This window comes from Falco rusticolus, chromosome 11 (assembly GCF_015220075.1).
Source record: "Falco rusticolus isolate bFalRus1 chromosome 11, bFalRus1.pri, whole genome shotgun sequence".
NCBI classification, from domain to species: Eukaryota; Metazoa; Chordata; class Aves; order Falconiformes; family Falconidae; genus Falco; species Falco rusticolus.
The window spans coordinates 3,018,394-3,042,908 of NC_051197.1; the positions used below are offsets into that span (position 1 = coordinate 3,018,394).

Genomic DNA, 24,515 nt, shown 5'->3' on the forward strand with positions numbered 1-24,515 from the left:
AAATATTAACTACAATGTATAAATTGTGCACATTTCTCTGCGAGCGCTTCCTCTTCAACATGCGAATCATTGAGAAAAAGCAGCTGCTCCAGTTGAGAACAGGGTAAATCCAAACAGATTACACTGAAGTACTGTCTTATGCGAGATTTAGTAGAGACCACAATAATCCTATATTTGATCCCCTGTGTGACACATGCCCCAATTTCCTTCATCCAGCAATTCTTGCATAGCCCACTGTGACTGTGAGCGTATTGTTGAGGAAGTCAGCCTTGATTTAAAGGCTTCCAAGTGATGAAGAGTTCATCACATCATTCGATCATTTGTTTTCAACACATAGTTCCTTTCAAAGTGAAAAATTTGCAAAAGAAAACTGAAGTTGGCTTCCTCTATTTCAAGATGTAGATTTTGTTAAGAATATATCTCCATTACAAACCACGGTAAAATGGAGAATTCCACAAGCAAGTTGGGCACCAGAAATGGTACACCAGCAGGTCCACGTGAGCCAGTAACTGTTACACAGAGGAAATTGCCTTGCCTGATGCATCATGCAGCTATAGATAGCCTACACCAGGCATCCAAGGTAAACTATGTGGTTTTATACTAGTGTGATTAATTTTTGCAGAGTTAAGACTGTGTAATTAAAACAAACTCCGAACAAAAATAGCTTTTCTGTTTATAAGAGTTTGCTTTCCAAATCATCTCTAAGCACTTGTCTCTAAACACAGCATTTTCCAAACAGCTCAGTCGTCTGAATGCTGACGAATCCTTTGGAAATGCACCTGGGTGACTTACCGTGACTATTAAGAAGTTCAAACCTTGGCACTCCTCCTTCTGCAGGGACCTTGCACGTGGATCCCAAGGAAGATAACTGCATCAGGGAACGTGTTTATACTGAAAGAGCCAATTTCAGGATCAGACTTCATCCTTCCTTTTGTGGTGCTTTAATGGAAAATTGCAAAGTGAGATAAAGTCTGCAGCAAAACGAGGATTACTCCAGCACAAGACTAGGTAAGGAAGAACAAAAGCTGTTCTCATGCTAGAGAATACCCTGTCACTCCCCTTTCACCCCTGTCTCCCTGACTGCTTTTATGAAATTTAATCAAAAAACCATATTTTGTTATAGTCCGGTCTGAAAGGTTGGATGAAACCAATTGAAATCTCAAATGGACTGCAGCATGTTAATGATACCGTACTCTTTTGGCTTCCTACCAAAGAGCCAACAGTGCCAACATTTGCAGACTTCCAACAGGAAATTAAATAACTGCCCTGTTGGAAATATAAACCCATTTACAGTGGTCAGACTTGCATTTTCCAAAACAATGATATAGTTTGTGCCCCTAAAATGCTAGGGAAATTTGTAAGAAGATTTAGCCAAACAAATATGAAACAAAGATTTATGAAAAGGTGTTTTGCACAGGTCTACAAATTATAGCTTTGTCAGGTGTATTTCCTGACCTAAGGCTCATGCAGGAACAATTATAAGGGCCTTTACTGAGTATGCTGTACACACACACACCTACCACACACCCCCACGGCTGATGACTGAAGATTAACAGAAGAGCTGCTTATTTCACAATTTCCTATATACTTTCATTTACTTCTTGAGAAGTGTTTTGGGCAGCTTATAAAGCGCCTGCTGGAGACTTGGGAGAGCATGTGCTTTATTTTTAACCTGTTGTGTGACTTTTGGTCAAATCTCTGCTCTAAGCTACTGTTCCATCTCACACACTTCACTATATATTGAAGGGAGGCAAACTCCCTTCCCTGTGGAAGTCAATGGAGTTTTACCACTGACATCATGACCACTGAGATCTACACTATAAAAGCACCAGAGAAAGGAGCCTGCTCCTTACCAGGCATTTGTACACAACCTGGACTGTGGCATAAATCTTGTCCAGGCACTGCAGGTGCAATACACAATAAAAACAATATTATTCTTCAGCAAATCTGATTCTCCTCTTCATTCTTCTTCATCACCCTGCTATTGCAAAAGTTTTCCTCTACCAGCTCCTTCAAAATACTATTGCCATTTTGAGTTAGAAATTACATGGACACGCAAGCCTTGGAGAGGAATAGCAGGTAAGCAGCATGTTAACCAGAGCAGAATAGTTCAATAACCAGGAATAGCTACAGCACAACTTCCACACCTAAGGGATTAGAAAGTTGACCTTCCCATTTTTAAAAATACTAAGATAGTGACAATTGTAGCATTATTCCCTAATGTTATCTTTTTAAAGCAACATCATACACTGGTGCATACCAGCTACACCTTACCTATTTGTTAACGAAAACTTCATTACATCCACAGTAAGTCATCTAAAGTTGCAGGTATAGAACACTTCCCACCCTCTCCCCAATAGTGCTACCTTGTATTTTCGCACAGTAGGGCCTTTCATTCAAGAATCTGAACTTGTATTACACAGGTGGGTAAACATTATTATCCTGCTTCCCATAGATTGGGAAGGAGACAAATTGTTGCAGAGTAAGCCAATGGCAAACCTGAAGCAGAAGAGCATTCTCTGCACAGCAGTCTCCTCTGAAAACAGCAGTCAGCTCTCTGGAGTAAAGACAACTTGCAAGAGAAATATGTGTGATCAAGCCCACTAAGCAAGTTCCTCCTAGTAATTAAAGTCATATGTGAATAATTGCTTGAAAAAAAATCCTGTTTTCCTAAGAAACACTTCTAGGATGGATTGAAGATTCACAAAAAGATACAGATTATCTAAATAGGACCTATATATATATTAAAACTTCACCTATCATTTTATATGTACTTACATAAACCTAAGAATTTTACATGTACTTTATGCCAGTAAAGTAGAAAGCCACCTCTACATCACTACTTTTTCTGCTCCTTCCCTTCTCTCTTCCACCACACAAGCTGGGTTGAAAAATGTGATCAGTTACACCATGACCCTGGCATGAAATGAATTATTTGCATCTTTTAGGTTCACATTCTGCCTATGTTATTTGACTAGTGAGCAGAAAAATAAGCAAGGGAAAAGCAACGTATTTGCAAGTGGCAGGAAAAGTATCAGCAGGGATACAGCCTTAAAAAGTCTCTCTGAGATCTCAGATGCCCCAGGACACCACTAACCACTAGTCAGGTCTCACTTTCAAGTCTCACTCTTGTAAATGAAAAACAACTCAGTCCCTCGCTCACTTAGGCCCTGATCCAGAAAGGCACTCAAGTGAGTATCTAACAACTTTAAAAACAAAACTACTCCCATTTAAATCAACTGGGCGTCTCGACTGTTTACAATTACAATATATGTTTAAGTGCTTTGCTGGATTGGGGCCTTAAACAGAGATTGTTATTTAACACTTTCTTAAGGTATCTTGCCAGTTTTTTGTGCCTCAACAAACTTCATCTATTTTCCATCCACTGCATCTCCTGTTGTTTCTTGAACAAACACAGATGTCCCCCAGTCAGAACACTTCAGATTCTGCCACCGCAGTAATCTAGGAACCGGCAGATATTAAATTTAAAGGCAAGTTACTATTTTCAAAGTTTTCCTCAAGACAAGAATAAATTAGCAACATTTGCCGTCAATAGGAGAAAGAAGGCAAACACAGGCAGTGGTGCATATGCTGTGGGACAAAGGGAGATGATAGGAAAGGGGAAAACAAACCAGGCCCGCAGAGAAGGTAGCAGCTTGAGGCATTTTTCCTCACCACACCAATTGCCTCTGTAAGAAAATTAGCAGGAGTTCTCACTTCTTGCTGTAGCTGATAAAGCACTAGAGCTTGCCATAGGACTTGCCTGCCGAGAATGACCAGAGAGGAGACATCTGTAGCAGCGCCGTGTGGAACAGCTTTTTCAACAGAAACAGAGCATTTCCAGCACCAGTTTGCACAGAATGGCTTCTCCACCAGTCTCTCCATGCACTACCTGATGCAAACGCTTGTTTACACAGTCCCCAGCCTAGGGTGACAAACCTGGGATGCAGAAAGATGCATCCACTTGGATGAGACATCACCACAGCAGATGGACCAAGAAGCACTGGCAGCTCTCTGGTCTCTTCTCCTCCCAGCTCTTCCACGCGAAGAAAATAAGCACACGGACAGCAATGGAATTATTTAAGTAATCAAAGGGAACACTTTCTTTTAAATTAGAGCTGAAGAAACTGCTTAGACAGACCTCAAAACAGTCAGCAGGGGATCACTTTGAAAAAACAAGACTCCCAAGGACCATGAAAAAAACACACTGGAGAGCAGAGATTAGAAAAAAGGAAAGAAACAGCATGAAGAGGAAGAAGTATCATATGCTCTGCTAACTGTTCCTCTTAATTAAAAGAGTATAGCTCTGGCTTACTGAATTAATATTACTGCGCATCCCTGCTATAACACACATTTTTTTAAAGGGATACATTCCTGTTCTTCAAAATGCTCAAGGATTTACATTCATCTGGCTACATCATGTTACAGAACTAAAGACATTATAAAAAGATAACTTCTAGAAAGCCTGTGCTGTTATTCATATATTGAAACATAAGTAAGATATTATTGGTTTGGAAGCTGTCAAGACACTTAGCTTTGTGTGCTGCAACAGAAGTCAGAACAAGACATTATCCAGCCTCTATGAAAGGCTTCCATTGGACACGGAAAAAAATCAAAGGCCAGAAATCCTTTGGGGTGTTGACATTACTTTTCTAAACTAAATCATTACAAGTATAGTTCCAATTCATATAAAGCTAATTTTATTTGAGATATAAAGCTTCTAATATAAACAAAGGTTTGGAAAGAAAAACAGGTCAATCATTTTAGCTGTCATGCCAAATAGCACTGCAGCTCTGTTATTTGCTAATATCATTATAGGGTTTGGGCACACAAACATCTGTAATTCTGCTCCCCACTACCTTCTCCCTTGAAAATGTAAATTGGTACAGATGGATTTATTCATTTTTTTAATAATGCCAGTCACTAAAAACTGGAAAATAAGAAAAAGCACTGGAAACTGCATTGTCATTAGTGTGCCTGTATTGTATTAGGCCAGACATGTCTCTGCATAGAAACAAATTGATTGCATCTCTTGGTAAATCAGTCACACTGTGGATAATATACCAATCACTCCCTAGATTAAAGAATAAGTATCTGCTTATAAACACAAAACAACTGAAGAGCTGGCACTGCTGCCTAACTTCATGGTATGCTATGTTTCTCTGCTGTTCATCACATGCACGTAAGAATTGAACCATACCACATCTCTAACGTCAGATCAGGGTGTTCACTTAAAACTGTAACTGCCCTATGTTTTTGGCACATGTACAAAAAAATGCATTTAAATATTTTTTTAAAAAAAAATGCATGCAAAGTATGTCATAGCGTACTTATTAGTGACTACCCCTACCCATTCACGATTTCTAAGAGCTACCCTTCCTTCTATCTATTCCTTATTAAGCAGCTCAAATAAGCAGGCAAGCCTTGCAGCATGCTTCAAAAGTCAAGAAATTTTAAGTCTTGCTGAACCAAAGGAACTGGCAACTATCAAACCATGGACTCTTCAACACACACAATTTATTACCAGCATCAGTCACAGTATGGATTTATTCTGCATTTATATTAGTGCAAAGAAGAACAGGTTTGGTCGAACTATCTTCCTGTGACTTTAAAGTTTCAATTAAAGAAAATCCCCAAATTAAACGGATGTCAATAAAAAGCATCTAAGCAGATGTTGGCTGAGACAAGGATACACTAAAACCCAAACAAAACCCCAGGATGTTGAATTGCCAATAGAAATGATTCATCAGAGCAGCTCAATAGCATAGCCCCTCCTCACGAAAGAACATGAGTGAAAATGTGGCTACACTCTGGGTTGATGCTTTCTAATACTCTTAGCATCTCTGAATAAGTGTTCTGCCAAAGACAATATAAATCACAAAGTTCAGTGTATGCCATTTCACCTCCAAATCAACAGAGTTCCATGGAGGGTAAATACATAATTAGCAGAGAACAAAAAAATAACCAAAACTCTACTCTGGAAAGCAGGCACTAACACTGAATTTCCAAATCTTTAGTATCTGTGCTCTCCAAGGGTGATCCTCCTGGTATTGCATCTTCAGACATACCAGTATCTAGATACGACAGAGATGGAAACCCTAGAAATGACTTGGATTAAAATTGGCCCAGGACAGAACCTGTTGGTGCAGGCCAGAAAAGGGCTGCCAGAACCTCACCTGCCAGGTACAACCCCTTTCCATCCCATTTTCACCTGGACTTATATCCAAAATAAGCCATTGAAGTCCCAAATCAAAAACATCAAAGATGAATGAACATAAAATATCCAAAATGTTTCCTAGTTTGGCTCAAACTAGTAAATTCTGCAGAACTCAAACAAGGATCAAATCTCATGCAACAGGAAAAAGACACTTCAAGCTGTCTTCCCTTTCACATCATCTGAACAAATGTTTGATAGATGCAGGCAAAACAGAAAAATATTGAAGATTATAAAATCCTTTTTATAGACAAATACCACTCATTTCAGAACTCTAAAAGTGATAACAAAATTAATAAAAGCCAAAGAAGCCATATAGCAGACTAAAAACAGTTGTTTCCCCAATCAAAAGAGCCGATTTAAATGCACAGCATCAAACATTTCCTTTTTTATATCTTTATATTCCTCCAAAATGTGAAAAGTTCATGCTCAGAGAACTACTGTTATTCTCCTTGAATTGCACATGCAATTACTAAATGCAGGCTTCAAGAACAAACATTGTCTCAAGTAGCAATGGCTTTCATCAAATAGTGTAAATGCTTTCCTGACATACAAATGGATTTAAAATAGGGAAATGAAACTGCTTATTTCGAGTCATACATTCAGTCTGAGAAATATTTCTCATAGAAAAACAGTATCTTTTCATTAGGATTTGACTGAATTCTATACTATTTGTTACTAGTCAAATGTGTTGCCTTTTAATTTCCTAGTATATATTTCTTTAAGAAAAAAGAGAGGATATTATAATTAATGTTGGAGAAGGCATGAAAACATATATGGAACAAGAAGTGTAACCATTTGCATTTGGCTGTTCATTTTAACCCCACTATAGTATGAAAGTCATGCAAAGGAGGTTGGATAATATTTTGTTTAGTGAAATCAAATACCCCCTGAGCAGATATTTTCCTGTATGCAAAGCATTCACTTTCTCCCTTCCCCCAAACAGCTATGCAAGAACAGACACTATTTTCTCATATGGCAAGTGCTGTAAATGACAGCCGTCTTTCATCCCTGAAAGCCGAGACAGCTACACATCACAGTATGGATAGCACAGATCAAAACTATCCTTTCTCCCATGGCATTTGGTGCAGGAAGCAAAAGCAACACTATATTCTGCTTACAGACAAAATCCAAAGTATTCAAATTTCACACATTCTGCAGTGGACACTTAACTTCGATGAGAAAAGGGGCACCAGCAGAAGTCCAGACTATCACCATTTGTCAAATGAGGGTTTTTTTGCTGCACAAATCTACAGACGAATAACCACCTCAGTGGTACCACTGTACATTTGAACAACACCAGAGTTGATGGGAAATACTCAGGAGTTGCACCAGTGTAATGGAGCAATGTGGCAAAACAAAACTCAGCACCTCTCCCATTTCTTTCAAGCACCCCACATACTTTAAGTCCCAATGAAATTAATGACAGGAATTGCACTTCTCTGTTCTTCAGGATAAGATGTTCTAGGACACTCAGCACTGAAATTGCTTTCTGCTCTGTTCACTGCTAGATGAAGTATGCCAAGAAACAAAGTAGCAAAATTATTCCCTATAAAAAAAACGGATTTTATTTCAGAAGTAAGGAAAATATATCCAAGTAACTTTTCAATTTACTTCTATGTCTAACAGTAACAAGTGCCATCATTAACAGGAATGATCATGCTAACTGTTCAAAGATGCATCTTTTGGGGCAGTAACATCACGCTCTTGCTTGCAGTGCACACATCATCATTCTCACATTGAAAGTGGCTCTATTTTACCCAGAAGCCCCAAGAAAAGCTTAGAGGGAGATTCCACTGAGGCCAAAATTAAGAAAGATAAATCTTCTTTGAACAGTTAGATAATTCATTTTTTACCCTTTGTTTAAATAAAACTGAGACACTGAATAGCTTTGGATGCTTGTATTACTCAATATGCTACAGTTCAGAAGAAACAACCTGGAACCCAGGAATACTATAGAACAAATACAAGTCTAGTGCTGTTAACATTATTTTAACAAAAACATTGATCACTAGAAAAATATATTTGTCAGGAGAGCTGCCATGAATCCAGCCTGTTATTTCTGACACAACAGTACCTCCCATCACAAGTCCATCATAGCAGGCATTCTTTTACACGGGAAATATTTTAGCTGACTGAAAGCAATTGCCCGCTAGATTTCCTAAAAGATGCATTGCATGTATTCTTTACAGGACCCTGGCAGAAAATCTGTCAGGGTCTGTTGCTCAGAATAGCTATTTTAATCAGCGTTACTGAATGACTGAGCCCCAGAGGATCATAACCACTTACAGGATTTTTAAGACAGCAAAGCAAGTAGAGATCAAAAACTAGTATTTCCTTCCTGCACCTCAGTCATCTTCACTGTAATCATCAACCATCTCTGGTGTCAGTAATTTACAGTAAAAATACAGTAACAAATAGCAGGATAATATCAGTCCTTGATACCTGATGAAATGAAAGCTAAATTAGCACAATAATCCTTCAAGAACATAAATTCCTCCTTCTTGAGGAGCCTGACACTAGCTTATACAGACAAGGGGAGAAAAAAGCATACACATTTACCTTCAATGGGATAATGTACCAAAAGCAAAAGTTGAGCCTCCATATCACCATGTATCTATCCTTTGCAGTATTTCAAACAATTTTACAGTTCTTCTGACAGCTATGTACATAGACACCTCTCAGCAAATTACATTGAATACATGCACACTTAATCCCCTACTTGCAATGTCGAGACAGAATTCTTCCCCTTGGGCCTTTTCAGTTATTACAATTAGTCCATGTGAAGTTACCCTTGATAATCTTAGGAGATAATAACTGGCAGGGGGAATAGTATAACAGAACATCCAACAATTACAGGGTTTGGGTAGGGGATTTCTGTGGAGGTGACAAATAAAATTAAAACCTCCTAATGTACAAAACTGTGCAGAACACTACACACTGCAGTTTTCCCAAATCAAAGACAGCGATAGCACTGCTCTGCTGGCTATGACCCTTGCTGGATTGCCTGCGATGCCTGAGGCAACAGCTTCAGTCACTTACTGACACAACAGAGAACAACTATGTCAGTTAAGACGTTTGCGCTACAGCCAAAATCTTTCCCTACATAACGGAAGAAAATCAGAAGAACATAATCTTTTGATCCCTCATTAATTAGAATTTTGCTAATGACTAAGATTCCTCCATAGTGAGAGGATGCCTTTACAGCTTCTTCCTTTGCCTGGGCCTCTTTTTGGAAAATTTATGTAGCAGTAGGGGCTAAAAGATGCAAAACCCCTTCAACAGTTCTTTTTAGCTGGGCATCCAAAGGCCTTCCTAAAGCTCTTTGCTGTACTAAAAATCTGGTTTATACACATGGAAAATACTAGTGTTCTTAATGTAGTGAAGAACACGTGGTTTTCTACATATAGCAGCATATCATTCACAAGAAAAATAAAGGGAGACATAAAGACAACATTCAACTTGTTGCCCAACAGTGGAATGACCCATAACTTAATAGAAACAGAGTTTAGAGCTGTGATGGTCCTCCACTCTGCTGCAGAAGGTCACTGTGCTACACTATTGCATGCACTAGAATGCATTCTGTTATCCCACACCAGGTTTCAATTATTCATCTCTTACTCAATTTCAGATGTACTTACTTAAAAGGATATAGTTTTAACAATAAATCTCATGGACAGTGTTAATTAAAAGCTAAATCTTGCCCTGAGCTGGACTTCCAAGGTCTATGAGAATGTTCACAGCCCATTTATTTATTCCAGCATTGTGTCAGTTATTAAATTACAGTAAATTAAAAACACAGTGACAGACCAATAGTTAAAATAAGTAAGGCTTGTTGCATCTCACGACAAAGGTCGCCAGACTTGGGCTCTGACAGAACGCCAAGTGAATGTAAAAGTAAGGGGCCCTCAGTTCAAAAACATCCTATCGTGAACATGAAGTGTTTCAGCCTCAGAGATGCCAGCAGCCCGGCATTCCCAAGCTAATCTTAACTGCTTGATGCAATACCAGGCAGAACAACCATGCTCTCAAACCACAAGACTGGACCATTCAGAGCTATAAAAAGCATTGGCAACACTACCAAGTTGCCCCAGATATTAAATACAAATCGATGAAGAGGCTCAAGCCTCATGAGCGCGTACCAGCTAGAAGGGGGCCAGCTTTGTACCAGCCAGGGTTTCTGGGAGGACTTCTGACATATTGCTAATTAGAGTAAATGCAATTCTCCTGTCCAGTAGCAGGAAAAGGCATCAAATGCCCAGACAGGGCCCAAACAAAGGAAAAACCCACTTGCAATTTCAGATTTAATCGCTGGCTGATAGTCACTTCTAAACTACCACATTTTTACTTCTAATTACCAGCCTTCCCTCTTGCTGCCAGCTTCTCAGCTGTGGGTATTAGTAGCCCTCCACAGTAACTCTCCTCTCTTCATAAAAAAAGGGCGCACAAATCAAAGCTGGAAACCATTTTTTTTTTCATTTAGAGAAGTGCTTTAAATGTAGGAAAAGAAAATGATTCAACACACTAGAATAGTATGTCAATGGTCAAAAGCAGAGATCCACCTAATGCTATTCGGTGGCTTTTTGAAAGCATTTAATGACATAAATCTATTTCCCTGACAATCAATTTCAAATTAAGTGACCTCTTGTCATTCTAGGTGAAACACACTGAAAGCAGAGCTCAACGTGGTGCTCTCTACACTCAGCTTGTTCTGGAGAAAAAGAGATGTCTCCATCATGCTACAGATGTTCACTCAATTCACAGAGAGATAATGCATTTTAAAAATAAAAATCAAAACATGGAATGAATAATTAACATATAAAATAAAATTAAAAACTAAAACATGCTTGTTACTTATACAGCACATCAAATATTTCAGAGTAAACAAAACAATTACAAAAATACTTCCTTTTATTTGAAGCCAAGTTAATTTTGAGAAGAGATGTTCAGCCACGATAACTGACCTCTTACAGGAAAAACCAGGAGAGGCAAAAACTGTTGTAAATACAGCGTAGAATCCACAGCATTCAGATATACAATAACTCTATAAAGGTGTCACAGATTAAAATGATATTCACTGTACAATAAGGACAGTAACTCTCCAAGAAGAAAAAGGTGAAGTAATAAGTTTTTTTCAAAGAGGACTTTGCTGGATCAAAAATAGATCTAATCTTAGTTCTAACACTGAATTATATTTTTTCTTGGTCATTTGGCCATGGTTCTGGCTTTTCTTAGAGACTGCTCTGTATACACAATCACAATAATCTTTGAGGACAGAATTACTGAAGCTGAATTCAACAGAAAGAAAACAAACCCCCTCTCCAAGTTGCATATTTCACAGATGTTCAAAGCTATGGATGCTGAGGTGGCTTGTACGTTTTATTCAGCTGCTGCTACAAACACAATGACAGCATTATGACACTGCATTTCTCCTTTTCTAACCAAGTCAAAAAGGTGACTTTACCACTCGCTTCATAGCTCAGAGCAGTTAACAAGCACAAGCATAGATAATTACTTCTGCAAGTGGGATGAAAACTTAAAAGTTCATGAAATGCAAGAATCATCTGAAAACATTCAAACCCTTTTCAAATTGTAGTGAGAACGTCAGGAATACACCTGCCTGACCTCACGGGGTATACTGAGTCTGGACGAATCCTTTCTGGTTTTTTCCAGATGCCTGACTATCTCAACAACTTCAACAATTAGCAGTTCCATAACATGTTCATATTTGCAACAAAACGTCTCTGGAAGCTGTTTTGTATTATCCAAACATACCCATTGCATAAAGTTGTGTAACAAAGGCTGGTACCAAGTCTAAGAAAGAATAAAGGGAAGCGCTCACCACAACCAACAGACTCTCCTAGGAGAACATGAAGACTCCTATGCCCTTGCTGTATGGGCTTCAAACATTTTAGGATGTCCATTAGCCCAGCCTCGTCACCATACTCTGCAATTTGTTTTACCACCCTTTGTTTTGTTACCCAATAATGCTTTTATATATGTGAGCAGCTTTACATCTGTGCTTTTAAACCAAAGCCTTCAGTAAGAACAATCCTATCATCAGACACACATTCTGTTCAAAATCAGATAAAAGCTCTCTGGAAGACAGTGGAAAAATCACTTTAATTGAAAATCCTTCAACATACCGAACATCATAATAACTTTTCTATAGTGCTAGTGCTAAAGGAAATGTTTAGATGAAAACAGAACACTAACCTGCAGCCTCTGCCTAGCACGAATTATTCTATGTACTACAGGAAGCATTGCCATTATTTTTCAAATAATGATACCTACATAGTTGTAACAATTGAAAGGAACAAGGAAAGGTGGTAGTGTTATTATTAGGTCTTACTAGGGTCCACTCCTGCCCTCAGGGCAAAGCCCACATTCTGCACTCAAAAGCTTGTCAGCTGGGCTAACAAAAGTTCACCCTTTTCCCTACAAATGCCATTTCTCCCTTTTACCTAGATGTGGTTAGGAGACTGAAGTACAAAGACAGGTTCTTTTCAAAGTGGTATTAGCCCAACAAGAAGAGATGAAGTACCAGACATGATATAAAAAGGGCTCTACTAAAATTTCTCACTCACTGCATCATCTCAAGCAGCTTCATTCCTCCTGACTAGGCTTCTGAAGCCTTTAGACTGGTCTGCACCCTCTGCCCTTTCTGATGAGATTTAGAGAAGTGCTTGGCTCTCCCAACGAAACATGGTAAGAGCTAAAGATCCTCATGAGTTTTGAAAATACAGCCACACAGATCATAAAATTCCTCCTTGCCCAGCACATATTCCCAGCACACAGTTTTCTCTGAATGAGTAGCCATTATGTTCTGTATTGACTGGCCACAATGCGGACGCTCTCAGGCAGCACTTTAAACTTTCACCACCAATCCTTGAAAGCATGGCTTAGCATTTTCAAGGAGGGACCGTGCCACCTCCTTCAGAGGAAGACAAAACAGCTTTCTTGAAAGGAATGCTCACTCTGTGAATCTGGAAGTGCATATCCTTCCAAAGATAATCTCAAGTTCTAAGGGTAAGAAAAGCATACCCTCATATATTTCCAGTCTCTGGAGAGAATGTGCAATGAGGTTATAAAGTTGCGGAACATTTTTCCTTGCTTATCTCTGATCTTTCAATTTCCCATGGCCTGCTGCTGTGCTCCAACACACAGTTTCACTACTCCGTCTCTTTCCCAGATCCGCGTGGAACAGATGTTCAGACCTCTGCTGCAGACAGAACAGAGCATCTGGGAACCGGACAGGAGTACACACAACTGACACCCCTTGGAGGAAAGGAGCAGAAGGTCACAGGAAGCCATCGTGAAGTATCGGTTTCAACATATGACCTGACCAGTTTGAAAAAAAAATTTAATAAAATGCAGGCTTCCACCAGGGCCTCCACTAACTGTTTTCTCAAGAACTCATCTAGTTATGAAACTTCGGCATTGCATGTTGGGATCGCTAAGTCTTAATGTAAACCTAGACCCAAATATCTGTTACTGAGTGAAAGCATGTCTTTGCACAACACAACGCAGAACAGGGCATCAGCAGCAGTTATAAAAAACATGCAACATCTGCACAAAGTTACCAGCACTTTTTCTTGAACTCTTCAGGAGCGTGTCTTGCCTCTACATATAGTGATTCACCTCATTATTTTTTTTTTTAATTCTTTTTTTTCCTAAACTTCCCCTTACACCAAGGCCAGAAATATCTCCTTTCCCTTCAACACTCCCGAAGCACCATAAATGTGCCCAGGTTCCCTGCCTCCAACGTGAGAACAGAAAGGCCCAAGTGGGTTAAGCCATGCCAGGACCAGCACATGCCTAGAACTGGCATGCAATTGTCCCAATCCAGCTGACAGAGACACACTCCCCAGACCTTGCCAGCATCAGCAATACAGGATACTTCCTGCAAGAGGCAATTTTTTGTTGTTCTTCAATCTCCTGTGAAGGTGCTCTGTAGCACCTCACTGATCAAACACAACCAAAGCCTCTATGCAGCTCCCTGAAGGGATTTTGTTAAAAGAGGCTATCAAGTACAATTACGCCATGAAACTCAGTAGAAGTAACAAAGCAGACTTGACCTAGGCTTTCTTCTGCTTTGGAGACTATTTCATGCCTTCGGCAGGAACTCCAGCTAATGACTTGTTGAAACACATTAGAAAAAGCCCAGCACTGAACGCAGCACTGCTGAAACACAGTACTGGCCCTGCAGTTAATTTATACCTGTCAGTCCCGCCTCAATGGGAGTGATCTGGCTTTCTGTTGGTGAATATTCTGCATTATTTCTTCAGGAATCATATCTAACTAATCATCCTCCAAATCTGCGTCCATCCCAGTAATATGCACCATGGGATTCTTTTCACAAGTCACTAGCCATTTCCTTTCATATACTGTTCTGCAGATTTACTTGGAAACAGTGGCACTCCAATGTCTCCACTTCAGAAGGAGATCCTGGAAAGCAATCTTCCTCACTACAGGATGCTGGCATGGAAGTATGCTGAGAAGCCTGCATTATTGCTTTCCCTCACTAAAGGATTCCTTTGTAAAGCTACTTCTTTTTCCCAAGCTCTCTAACTTTGGCGGAGCACCATTTTCAATATCACATTGCACTAGATTCCAAATATATGCAAGTTCTTTTATTTTACAATATATTCCCAAGAGGACCTAAATGAACTTTACTAGTTTTAAATAGTAGTATTTAGATCTTTATTATTACATAATACACTAGTAGTATCTATTTAAGCTGAAATAATTCCATTTTTTTACCTTAGCAAACTTCATAGCCTTTCCATGCATTCTGTCATTTCAGCCCAATTAAAAGACATTAAACACAACCAAGCCTCTCACATGCCACACTCCTGGTGAGGGGGCAGGGGGTGGCTCTGCTTGTAAACAGACAGAAAAAATTATAACTTCTTCTGCAGCACCTGCCCAAATGAAATTTTACACCAAATGTAAAATTCAGGAATTTTAGAGTGCTCTCCATTCATCATAAAGAATGTAGAACTGCAATCATCAAACCTATAGAACCATCCTTCAGCTAACAGCAGTATTTTGTTATTATTTCCAAAGGATCATAGACAGTTGCGCTGATTTATTCATTTCCTTATTGTTTCATTTATAAATGAGCAGATTCACTGCCTTTCAATATTTCCATTATTAGAATGAAAAAGAAACCAGGACAGAAGAAGCCCTATAAAGTCACTCAACTATTCTGAACTATCACTTAACCACCGCCCCAGCCCCAATCAACCCACAATTTCTTTAAGTTCTGCTCTAAGGAGTTGGTTCCACAGTTCTCCCCACAATGCTGCACTACCCTTACCACTAGGAACTGCCTCCTACTGCATAACCAGATTCAGATTTCACATAAACCTTTCCTCTGCCTTCAGGTGCAAGAGATTATTATAAGAAATATACCCCAATTTGGTAATTTTTAGAAGCAGAAACTTAGATCAAAGACAGCATCTTAACAATAGCATAACTTCATTTGACATTCCTATTAAGTGTTTCAATACATAGGAGTCACTGTCAAAATGCAAGCTGCATTACCACCACCACGCCTCTACCTACGCGTGGTACTACACTACTTCTACCTCATTTCTTTTGGTTCAGAGAGCAACTTCACCAGTGAAGTACTAGCCAACGTTACCTGGGTACCTACAGCAAGACAAGAACATCACACTACAACAGCAGATAAAACACAGGGCTTTGCAGCTGAAAATAACTGCAGCTCACAGTCTACCAGATCAGTAAAAATTGTTTCTTAAGATACATAGTTTCAAAAACATGCTGTAATTGCAAGTGAGGTCCACTGAGGTTTTCTCCAGGGCTTGGGGAAGAAAACGTTTACACCTTGTTTTGTATTAGTTAACTTTCCAGATATTTCTGGCTTGCAAGACAATCATTATGTGGAAAGCAGCTGCATTCAGTTAAGAGAGCTTTTTAAAGAGTTTTCAACTCTGAGGTGCTCTTCTGAGTCTCAGAAGACTGCTGCATTTCTACACATGTTTCCAAAGAGTGGTATCTAGTGTCACACCTCAGGGAAGCTTCCCCCACCTTTGCCTACATTTAGGTATTTGTATTTAAAATCCATATACAAGCTTAAAAACGCTCTCCTGACCATATCTCATTTGCAATGCTTTAACTTAAAGTTCCTGTGTGTACATAATCAACACAGCAGTTCCAGTAAATGTTAATTATAGAAACAAAGAAATTATGTCCTGAAGATAATCTGCTGATACTTCAAGCAACTTTTCTCAAGAAATGTGAGACTACAATCACTGTAAGTCAGTGACATCTACTCTCATCCTCTTATAGGCTTAAGGCAACAAAAGCATTTAGTTTGTTTGTGAACTCATAAGTGGATACTGGCTGAAATAGCAGCCTGTTGACCTATGGACAAAACAATTAACCACTGGAGTATTACAGGGACTAATGAAGAGCTTGTGGAACTTTATCTCACAAGAGGCAACTTTCAAAGAAATCAACAGTACCCCCTATAATCTAAAACCTAATCTAGAGATCTGTGGGTTTACTGTATGTTTTTATAATGCTTTTATACTATACACTTCTTCTATCCTGACTCCTCGCAAAGTTACATGCTATGGAATAAAAATAACAAAGCTGAACTGGTAATATCCATAGTCAGATACTGCAAAGAATGAAAAAATACCCAAGTTGGAGCGTTTCTGTTCCAGTTAACTTTGTGGTTTTATTCAGAACATTTGGGCAGCCTGTGAGCACCCTTGGGAAGAGCACACATTAAAGACAGCATGAATATACAAAGGAAAATGTGCTTTTTGTTTTGTTTTGCTTTCTACAAGGAAAGGTCATTGACAAAAAGGAAGCAGCAGGAGACAGGGGTAAAAGTGAAGAGGAAAAGGCCAAAAAAGAGCCTTTGGAAGGCAACACAGCAACACAGTTTTGGTCACTTGACAATAACTCAACTAAATGGATGACCTGGTAATAATCCTCCCCAAAAGAGATGTGACAATAGCTGTGCAAGTTCCTGGCATCAGACCTGTCCTACTGAGCTGCATCAGCCTATTCACATGAGGCCATCTGTGCACATCTGTATATGTTTACTGGATCACAGCGTCAAACTCTATACTGGGAGCCATGTCTTCACAAATGTTTGGACCAAGCGCAGCACAAGCAGGCTCTGATCCTTACGGACCTCAGGGAGCTAAGAGCCCAAACTACTCTTCAATATTTTCAGTGTATTAGACTGTCAGATATTGGACTTCCAGGCCATCTTTTCTGGTAGCTGAAGTTAGGCTACCACCAGAGATGGACTTTCATTGCAGTCCTTATTTGACATGCCTGGAAAAATCAAGTCTTTTACTTATATAGCAGTCCATATTCTACCTTTTTGAAAAATGTGAAGGTAAAAGGGTAGGGATTGAAGGGTACTGTATGGTTCGTTGGGTTTCTGATGGAGCAAAATCTATTTACCCAGCCACTACGGTTATCTTAAAGACATTTGTAAAACACATTATAATAGTTTTTTTGTTTGTTTAATTAGCATTAGACGTTTAGGTTTCGTTACTCTTTGACAAAACCTAGATCTTTGGCAAGCTTGGGGGAAAACGTAGTATGTAGTTGTAACATGTGATAAATGTCTATCTATTAAAAAAAAAAATCACTTGATCTGCTCATGAATCAACATTGTCAGCTTTTGCCAAAAATATTACTTAAAACACAAGAAATATTTCACTGTGGAAAGTAATTGTGCATAATGACCATATTAAGTCATACATAAAGGTGAATTCATATAATGAAAGATACTTCCCAGCACAATTCACAGTAAATAGAAAATGGGCAGGTTTAGACCCAACATGATCAGTTGCTTTATGTTCATGGGTTTTCTCCCCTCTCTAGGCTCTTAGAAAATCACAAGTTTTTATATTATTACCCTAAAGTTTTAAAATTATCTGAAAAAGATGGCCTGTCTTCCCCCCTGCCCCTTTTAATTATACAGCTATTTATTAAGCACATACAGCATTCCCTGGGGACACTAGAAAACAGCATTTGAAAGTTTTCCCACTGAGATGTCATAGAGAATTCCTACCCTAAGCTAGAACATCATCCAGCCGTTGAATCTGCACCAGGAGACTCCTGTGTCCAACAGAATCACACTGCAATATCTGGAAGTCATTCAAACAGATCCACTACCTAACACACAGTCCCAGGTAATGGCATCACTAGGGACACACTGAAACACAGAGAGAAATTCAGGCACAGGCATATGACAAAAGCATTGTATCTGTTAGCTACGACCAGCCTTTTAAACGCAGTTATCCTACAGTATCTGCAGTTTGGCTTGGAGGTTTTACAACCACAGCTTTTTCAGTTTTGAACTGCTAAGTATTTAAATTCAATCAGCTTGATCTCTTCAGTGTTCACTTTTTTCCCCTCTTCTTTAAATACTAAATATGGCCATATTATCAGCCGGGACTTTGCAGAATTGGCTTGTGATTTAAGTACGCACCATAAAATACCTTCAAGGAGATGGGAGTTCATGAGTAGTCAGTCACCTCTTACTGAAATTGTCATGCAGGCGTCCAAAAGCAGGCTCACATTTTACTGACTTGGCTTCAGAATCAGTCCTTCTTGCCTAATTCCATCTAGGTCCCTTTATGCATGTGTTACGCTATGCTTTAAACATAAATCATTTGCAAAAGGCTGAAATCAAAACCCTCATAAAACAGAAGGATAGCAAAATAGATATTACTCGTTAAAACTAAATCAAAGAGACTTTAAGATTACTGTTTAAAAAAAAAAATAGAAAAGCCGAAAACTTCTTATTGGAAGACTACAAGCCGAAGGACAAGTCACCGTCGATAACGCCGCCTCGGGAACCATCAATCACATATCAAAAGCGGGACTGCCTGGGCATGGTTGCACTTAGCTAATAACTCGGCCGAACACTTGGAAGGGCTTTTTACGAAGCAATTAAACACCGATCGAGTATAAAACTCGGAGTTCGTTAACGGGCGGCGGGAGGGGAGCGCTGGAGCCGCGGGCTCCCCGGCGGGCGGAGGGCCCCCAGCCCCTCAGCGCCTCAGCAGGGCGGCATCCCGCCGGCGGGCTGCGCCGCGCTCGCCCCAGCGCGCCTCACGGCCGGCCCCGCCGCGCCGGACCCCACGCGGGCTCGGTCCCCCTCACAAACCGCCTCCGGTGCCGCCGCCGCGGGCGAGGGGAGGCTCCCGCGGGACAAAAGCCGGCCGGCGGCCCCGCACACCCCTTACCTTGCGTGGCGTCCCCCAGCTCCGCCCGGCTGCCCGCGCGCAGCAGCAGGAGCAGCGGGAGCAGCAAGAGGCTCCCGTCCCCGCCGCCCGGCTGCTGCATTCCTGAGCCGGCGCCGCGCTACTCCCACATCCACCGCGCAGCGCCGGCGTCCCGGGCCGGCCCTCGCACCGCCGCGGGGCCGCGTCTCCTCCCGAGCCGTCCCACGCCGCGCCCTCGGGGCTGCGCTCTCCTGGCGGGCGGGGAAGCGAGCGCGGGCGGCCGCCGCCTCAGCCCCTCTCACTTGTCACTTTGCGCGAGCTGCGCTCACAGACCGGCCCCAGCCGCGGGCCCGCCGAGCCCGGCCCGGCAGCGCCCCCTACTGCCCCGCCCGCGCCGCCGCCTCCCAGCCGCCCGCCGCGGGGGGGCGCTCTCCTCTCCCCGCCGTCCGCCATTTTCCCTCCTCACCTCAGCAGGCGGCCCCGGCGCCTCTCACCTCCGGGCCTCGGCGGGTGGCAGCCGCCTCCCTGCCCCGTGAGCCAGAGACCTGACGGAGGAGAAGCACCTTTCCTCACAGCCCACCTCACGTTTCCCCTTTCATAGTAGGTGGATTTACAAAGGCAGCAGTTGGGGTTACCAGCCTTTCCCCTCCACATTTCACTTTCCAGGGATCAAACAGCAAACACGACAGGTGGGATTACTGGGGGGAAACCACTTTCCCAGGCAGAATCCAGTTTTGTTACTTGTTACCACCACTCACAACCGGTCCAGGTCTCTTCCTGGTCTTCCCATACCACACATGACAGCTGGAATACCCTGTCAGCAAACTTCCCTGAGGAAGCTCCCCAGCCATGAAGGACGCCATGTCAGGGTGCCCAGCTCCAAGCCAGGCGCACAGGCCAGCCCCACATGCCACGGCCTCCCACAGGGCTCATGGCAGTGCGGCAGGGGGGCTGTTCTTCATACATGGGTTGAGGGTCAAGAGCTTCCAGTTTTCCCCTCACATTTCAGATTTACTGGATATCTCCTACTCTTCCTGTCAGGAACTCAGAAGTTCTTAGGAATCACTTTCAACCCTCTCTGCCTCAGTGAAATCAATGTTTAATATACAGATTTCTCCTAGTTCAGCCTTTCTTCACAAAAAAAAAAAAAAAAAAAACAAACCAAAAAAACCACACCCTACCTGAAAGGAGTCAGGTATACCTGCTACCTAAGATCGTAAATGCTAAGAGCAGCACTGTAATGCTGCTCTTACCCACCTTTCTCCAGCACACCTCAGCCCAGGGGAGGGCCACCCCCACAAGCATGCTGCCTGCACGGCTGTGGCCTCATTGCCAGGGCTCAATCATCCCAGGGTACCTACAGCCAGGCCCCAAACATGCTTTTCCCTTGCTCTGGTGATAGAAGCTAAGCTTTGCGAGCAGAAGGGCTGCAGCTCCCTCCTGCCAACACAAAGGACCATTGACCATATGTTACATCACAGCTGTAACTGTGCCCGGGCAGGTTCCATAGTGGATAGCACTGTTTTGCTGGAGTTGAAGGACACTGCCAAAGCTAGTTGAAGCTACTAGGATGATAACTACTTTCCTTCCATTCAGGAGAAGGATCACATTCCTGGGATGCTTAGATTAGGTTTAGGATTTCAAAAGTCAGCAACTGTTTAATAAAAAGTTCATAAGCAGAGTGGAAACAAGGACAAGATTAAAGGAATTTCCTCCTCACTTCCTGCTAGATCAGATCCCAGCCCTCCTAGGCTTGCTTTCTGCCATATGAATCTTGTATTTCTTGTCAGACACTAATAGAGTTTCAAGAGGAGGAACAAACCCAGATAAGCATCTGGCTGCATGTTAGGGAAGTAGATGGAGGTTTGAAACCACCTTCTCCTCACATACACAAATGTGCGCATATTCCTCCTCAGACCAAGGAGGACAATGGCAAGAGATTATCCACTTCCTAGTGAAAATTGACCACTATGCAAACACAGAATCATTGGAAGAGGCAAGCCAAGCTTGGTACTGCCAGAGCTGTTACAGGCTCTGTGTGTGATGCATGGAAGGGACCAGCTGTGCCTGGGACCCAGGTGCCTATGTTTGCAGCAGGGTGGGATTTAATTTCTGCAGCACTGGACAAAGTAGGTCCTTGTTGGAGCTGCAGGACTTTTTGCCACCTTGCTCTGATATGCCTTAGGATGCAGTTTCACAGCTGACTGAAGGCAGCCATGCTGCCACCTCCCCCCTTTTCCCAATCATGCATTTCCAATACAGTCTTTGTGTCACCCCTAGCAGGTACACAGCCACACAGGATTTGCCCTTTCAGCAGCAGTATGAGCTTAGGCCAGTTTAAACTGACCACGAAGCCAAGCCCATCAGTACCAGCAAAAGCCAATTCAAATCAAGATTAGGAAAGACCCACACCATTGCCTTCCTTAGACAGCTACGTGGTCTTCCCAGTCCCATGCATTTTCTCCTGACACAAAGAACCAGGAACTGAGATGGTTCAAGAGCCAAGCTGACAGATAGTTACTGCTTCAGAGTGGAGGTGTTTCTGCCAATTTAGGTCCTTGAACCACTTCTTTCCCAGGGCATAGCAAATGCTTTTTGGTTCTTAAGGGACAAGGAGTTGAAATGGTGCCAGACAGAACCAGCAGAACATGGACCTTAGAAGCCAGAGCTTGTCTCACTACCCCCAACCAAGTTGAACGAGGCAGGCCCAGGTCCAACCGAGAGTCTGTATTACCAGGCAAGTTTGTAGTGGTGGGGTGTGTCTAACATCAAGATGAGAAATCAACTAGAGGCCAGGGTCCATTCCATCATGGTCATCAGGACAGTGATTGCCGGGCAGGTCCGGAGCAATAAGACAGGTCTGAGGTCAAACAGGGAAGTCAGTCCACGTGCCAGGGTCCATAGCCAGGCACAGGTATGTTGGAGTAGCGGACTACAAGCCCTCCAACATAGCCCAAGCAGGGACTAAGAGGTAGTGGGGGGCAGGGCAGAGCTTAAATAGAGCCCCTTGACAAGGGTGGAGTGGTGTTTGAGGCCCCAGATGAAGCTGGTCAGTCATTAAGAGCTGTGAGTGCCCTCAGGGTCCTGACACGTGTCATCTAGATACAGGAATACTAGAGCTAATGCCAGCGAGAAGGTCAGGCTGTACAGCTGGGATAGGATTTCTGCAGCACCAGCCCAGACTTGACCGCCCTGACCCCCTAAAGTGACATTTCAAGTTACTTTTAGGTGCTCTAACTGCAAGCTGTCCACAATAAAAAAATCCACTTTGTTTCCTGTATGTTCATCCGGGCAAATCCATTCAGCCAGCTGGTCCTACAGAAAACTAACCCTCTGATGAGAGAAAAGAAGAGCAATACTCCTCCGGGAGAGCCATCTGGGTCAGCTCCCCCACAGCTGCTGGGTGTTAGATCCAGCAAAGGCAAGTGGGACCCTGGTTCAGGGGTGGGGTAGGAGCAGTTGAACACTGCTTTTGGCAGCAACTGGCTGTTAAGACTTGCTTAGCTGTAACACAAAAGTGTTTCCTTAATCTGTCTGCTGGTTGTGTAAAGAAGTACGATGTCCGTGAGGTCCAGATACCTCTGAGCTGGGCACAGGGGTAATCCACAGTGCGTGCCTAAAGATACTGCTTCTACGGCAGATGAGGAAACTAAATGCAGAATCCTCAAGTCTTCAGTTAGCTTCTAAGTGTTAGATACATGCAGTGTGAAAGGATAAATCATTTATAATTAAAAAACAAACCACTTATTTTTAGCTGCAGATCTACCAAAGTGCATGCAATTAGCAAATATAAATCACTTCCTGGCTTGAAGACTGTTCAGCACAGCACATAAATGAAAGTTAAAACATACGTTTTGGGAATACATGGTACATCTGCTCTCAATCTGCAGCGTTTTGAAATCAATACAGATATTCTCCCTGCTTTTCCTTTAACATGCTGCAGTCTGTCATACCACAGTGGAAGAGTAAAAATATATTAAACAAAGGAACTAGAGCGGACACAGCCCTAAACACCATGAAATGAATAGCACAGAGTATTCATAATGATATGATGGCAAAAAGTAGTCGAGGTAAGGATAAGCACTGGCTTGGGAGGACAAATCAGAGAGAATTTCTCCTGTGCAGTCTGCAGGATGCTTCGGAGATGTAATGCACAGATAAAGCTTCAGAAGGTGACTCTGGGGAGAAAAATCAACTGTTTGATGCATGTCTACATATTTTAAAACAACGAAAGGCTTGTAGTCAATATCTTTGTGGAATTAGTTCCTGCAGGGAAAATGTATTACACACAAAACTTTTTTATTCTTTTTTTTTTAATGAAAAGATAGCAAAGAAGCTGACTGTCTGGGAATGATTTGTAAGTACAATAAACCTCACAAGAAGATGATAAGCAAAATATTGTAAAAGAATAGTGTCAGAAGTACAGCAAAATAAAAGAGAAACATTACACATTTGTAGTTACTGACAATGTGTGTTCTTAAGTATCATGTCACATTATAAAAGAATCCTTGTTTTCCTTTCCATCTTTCACTAATACTCCTATTAATCTATACCAGATTTTTTTCATTCAACCATTTGAGGCCACATGAATCATCCTTTGCCCATTTGAAATTCCACTAGAATTACACTAGTGTGTTAAGGCTTCCCAAGTGGAACCTGGAGATGAGGTTAGAACTGCCTGTGGACTCCTAGAATCTGTGCATCCGTGGAAAGACCACATGTAAATCTGATTTCACCGCTGATTTTTAAATGCTGACATGCCATGGAAAACAACAATTGCCGGTACTTCTTAAAGATTGGAGATTTACGTCTACCTTATGCTGTCAATTCTCTAGGATAGGAATTCTCTCTAATTTACGTGAAGCCATTGTCCCACTCGATGTATCCTTTGTTTTCTAGCTGAGTTTTCAGGAGCAAGTGCAGTGCAAATAATAACATGTTTCTTTAAAAGGAACAGGAGATATGAGTGTAAATTTTCTGACTTCTCTAAAAAAAATCAGCCACTGTGTAGAGAACAGGCATGCACAAGAAAGACATATGTCGCGCTACGTGATTTTTTTCAGCAAGTTAGC

The 24,515-nt window shown here is 41.6% G+C and overlaps 1 protein-coding gene across 1 annotated transcript in view; it reads right to left on the reverse strand.

Annotated features, from left to right (window-relative positions):
* Nucleotides 1-19,727, reverse strand: part of ROR1 (receptor tyrosine kinase like orphan receptor 1) — a 171,557-nt gene extending 151,830 nt beyond the window's left edge. Inside the window, exon 1 of the mRNA XM_037404793.1 lies at nucleotides 19,465-19,727. Coding sequence (XP_037260690.1) covers nucleotides 19,465-19,564 — 100 coding nt within the window. The 5' untranslated portion in view covers nucleotides 19,565-19,727. The remainder of the gene's footprint in view (nucleotides 1-19,464) is intronic.
* Between the last annotated feature and the right edge of the window lie 4,788 nt (nucleotides 19,728-24,515).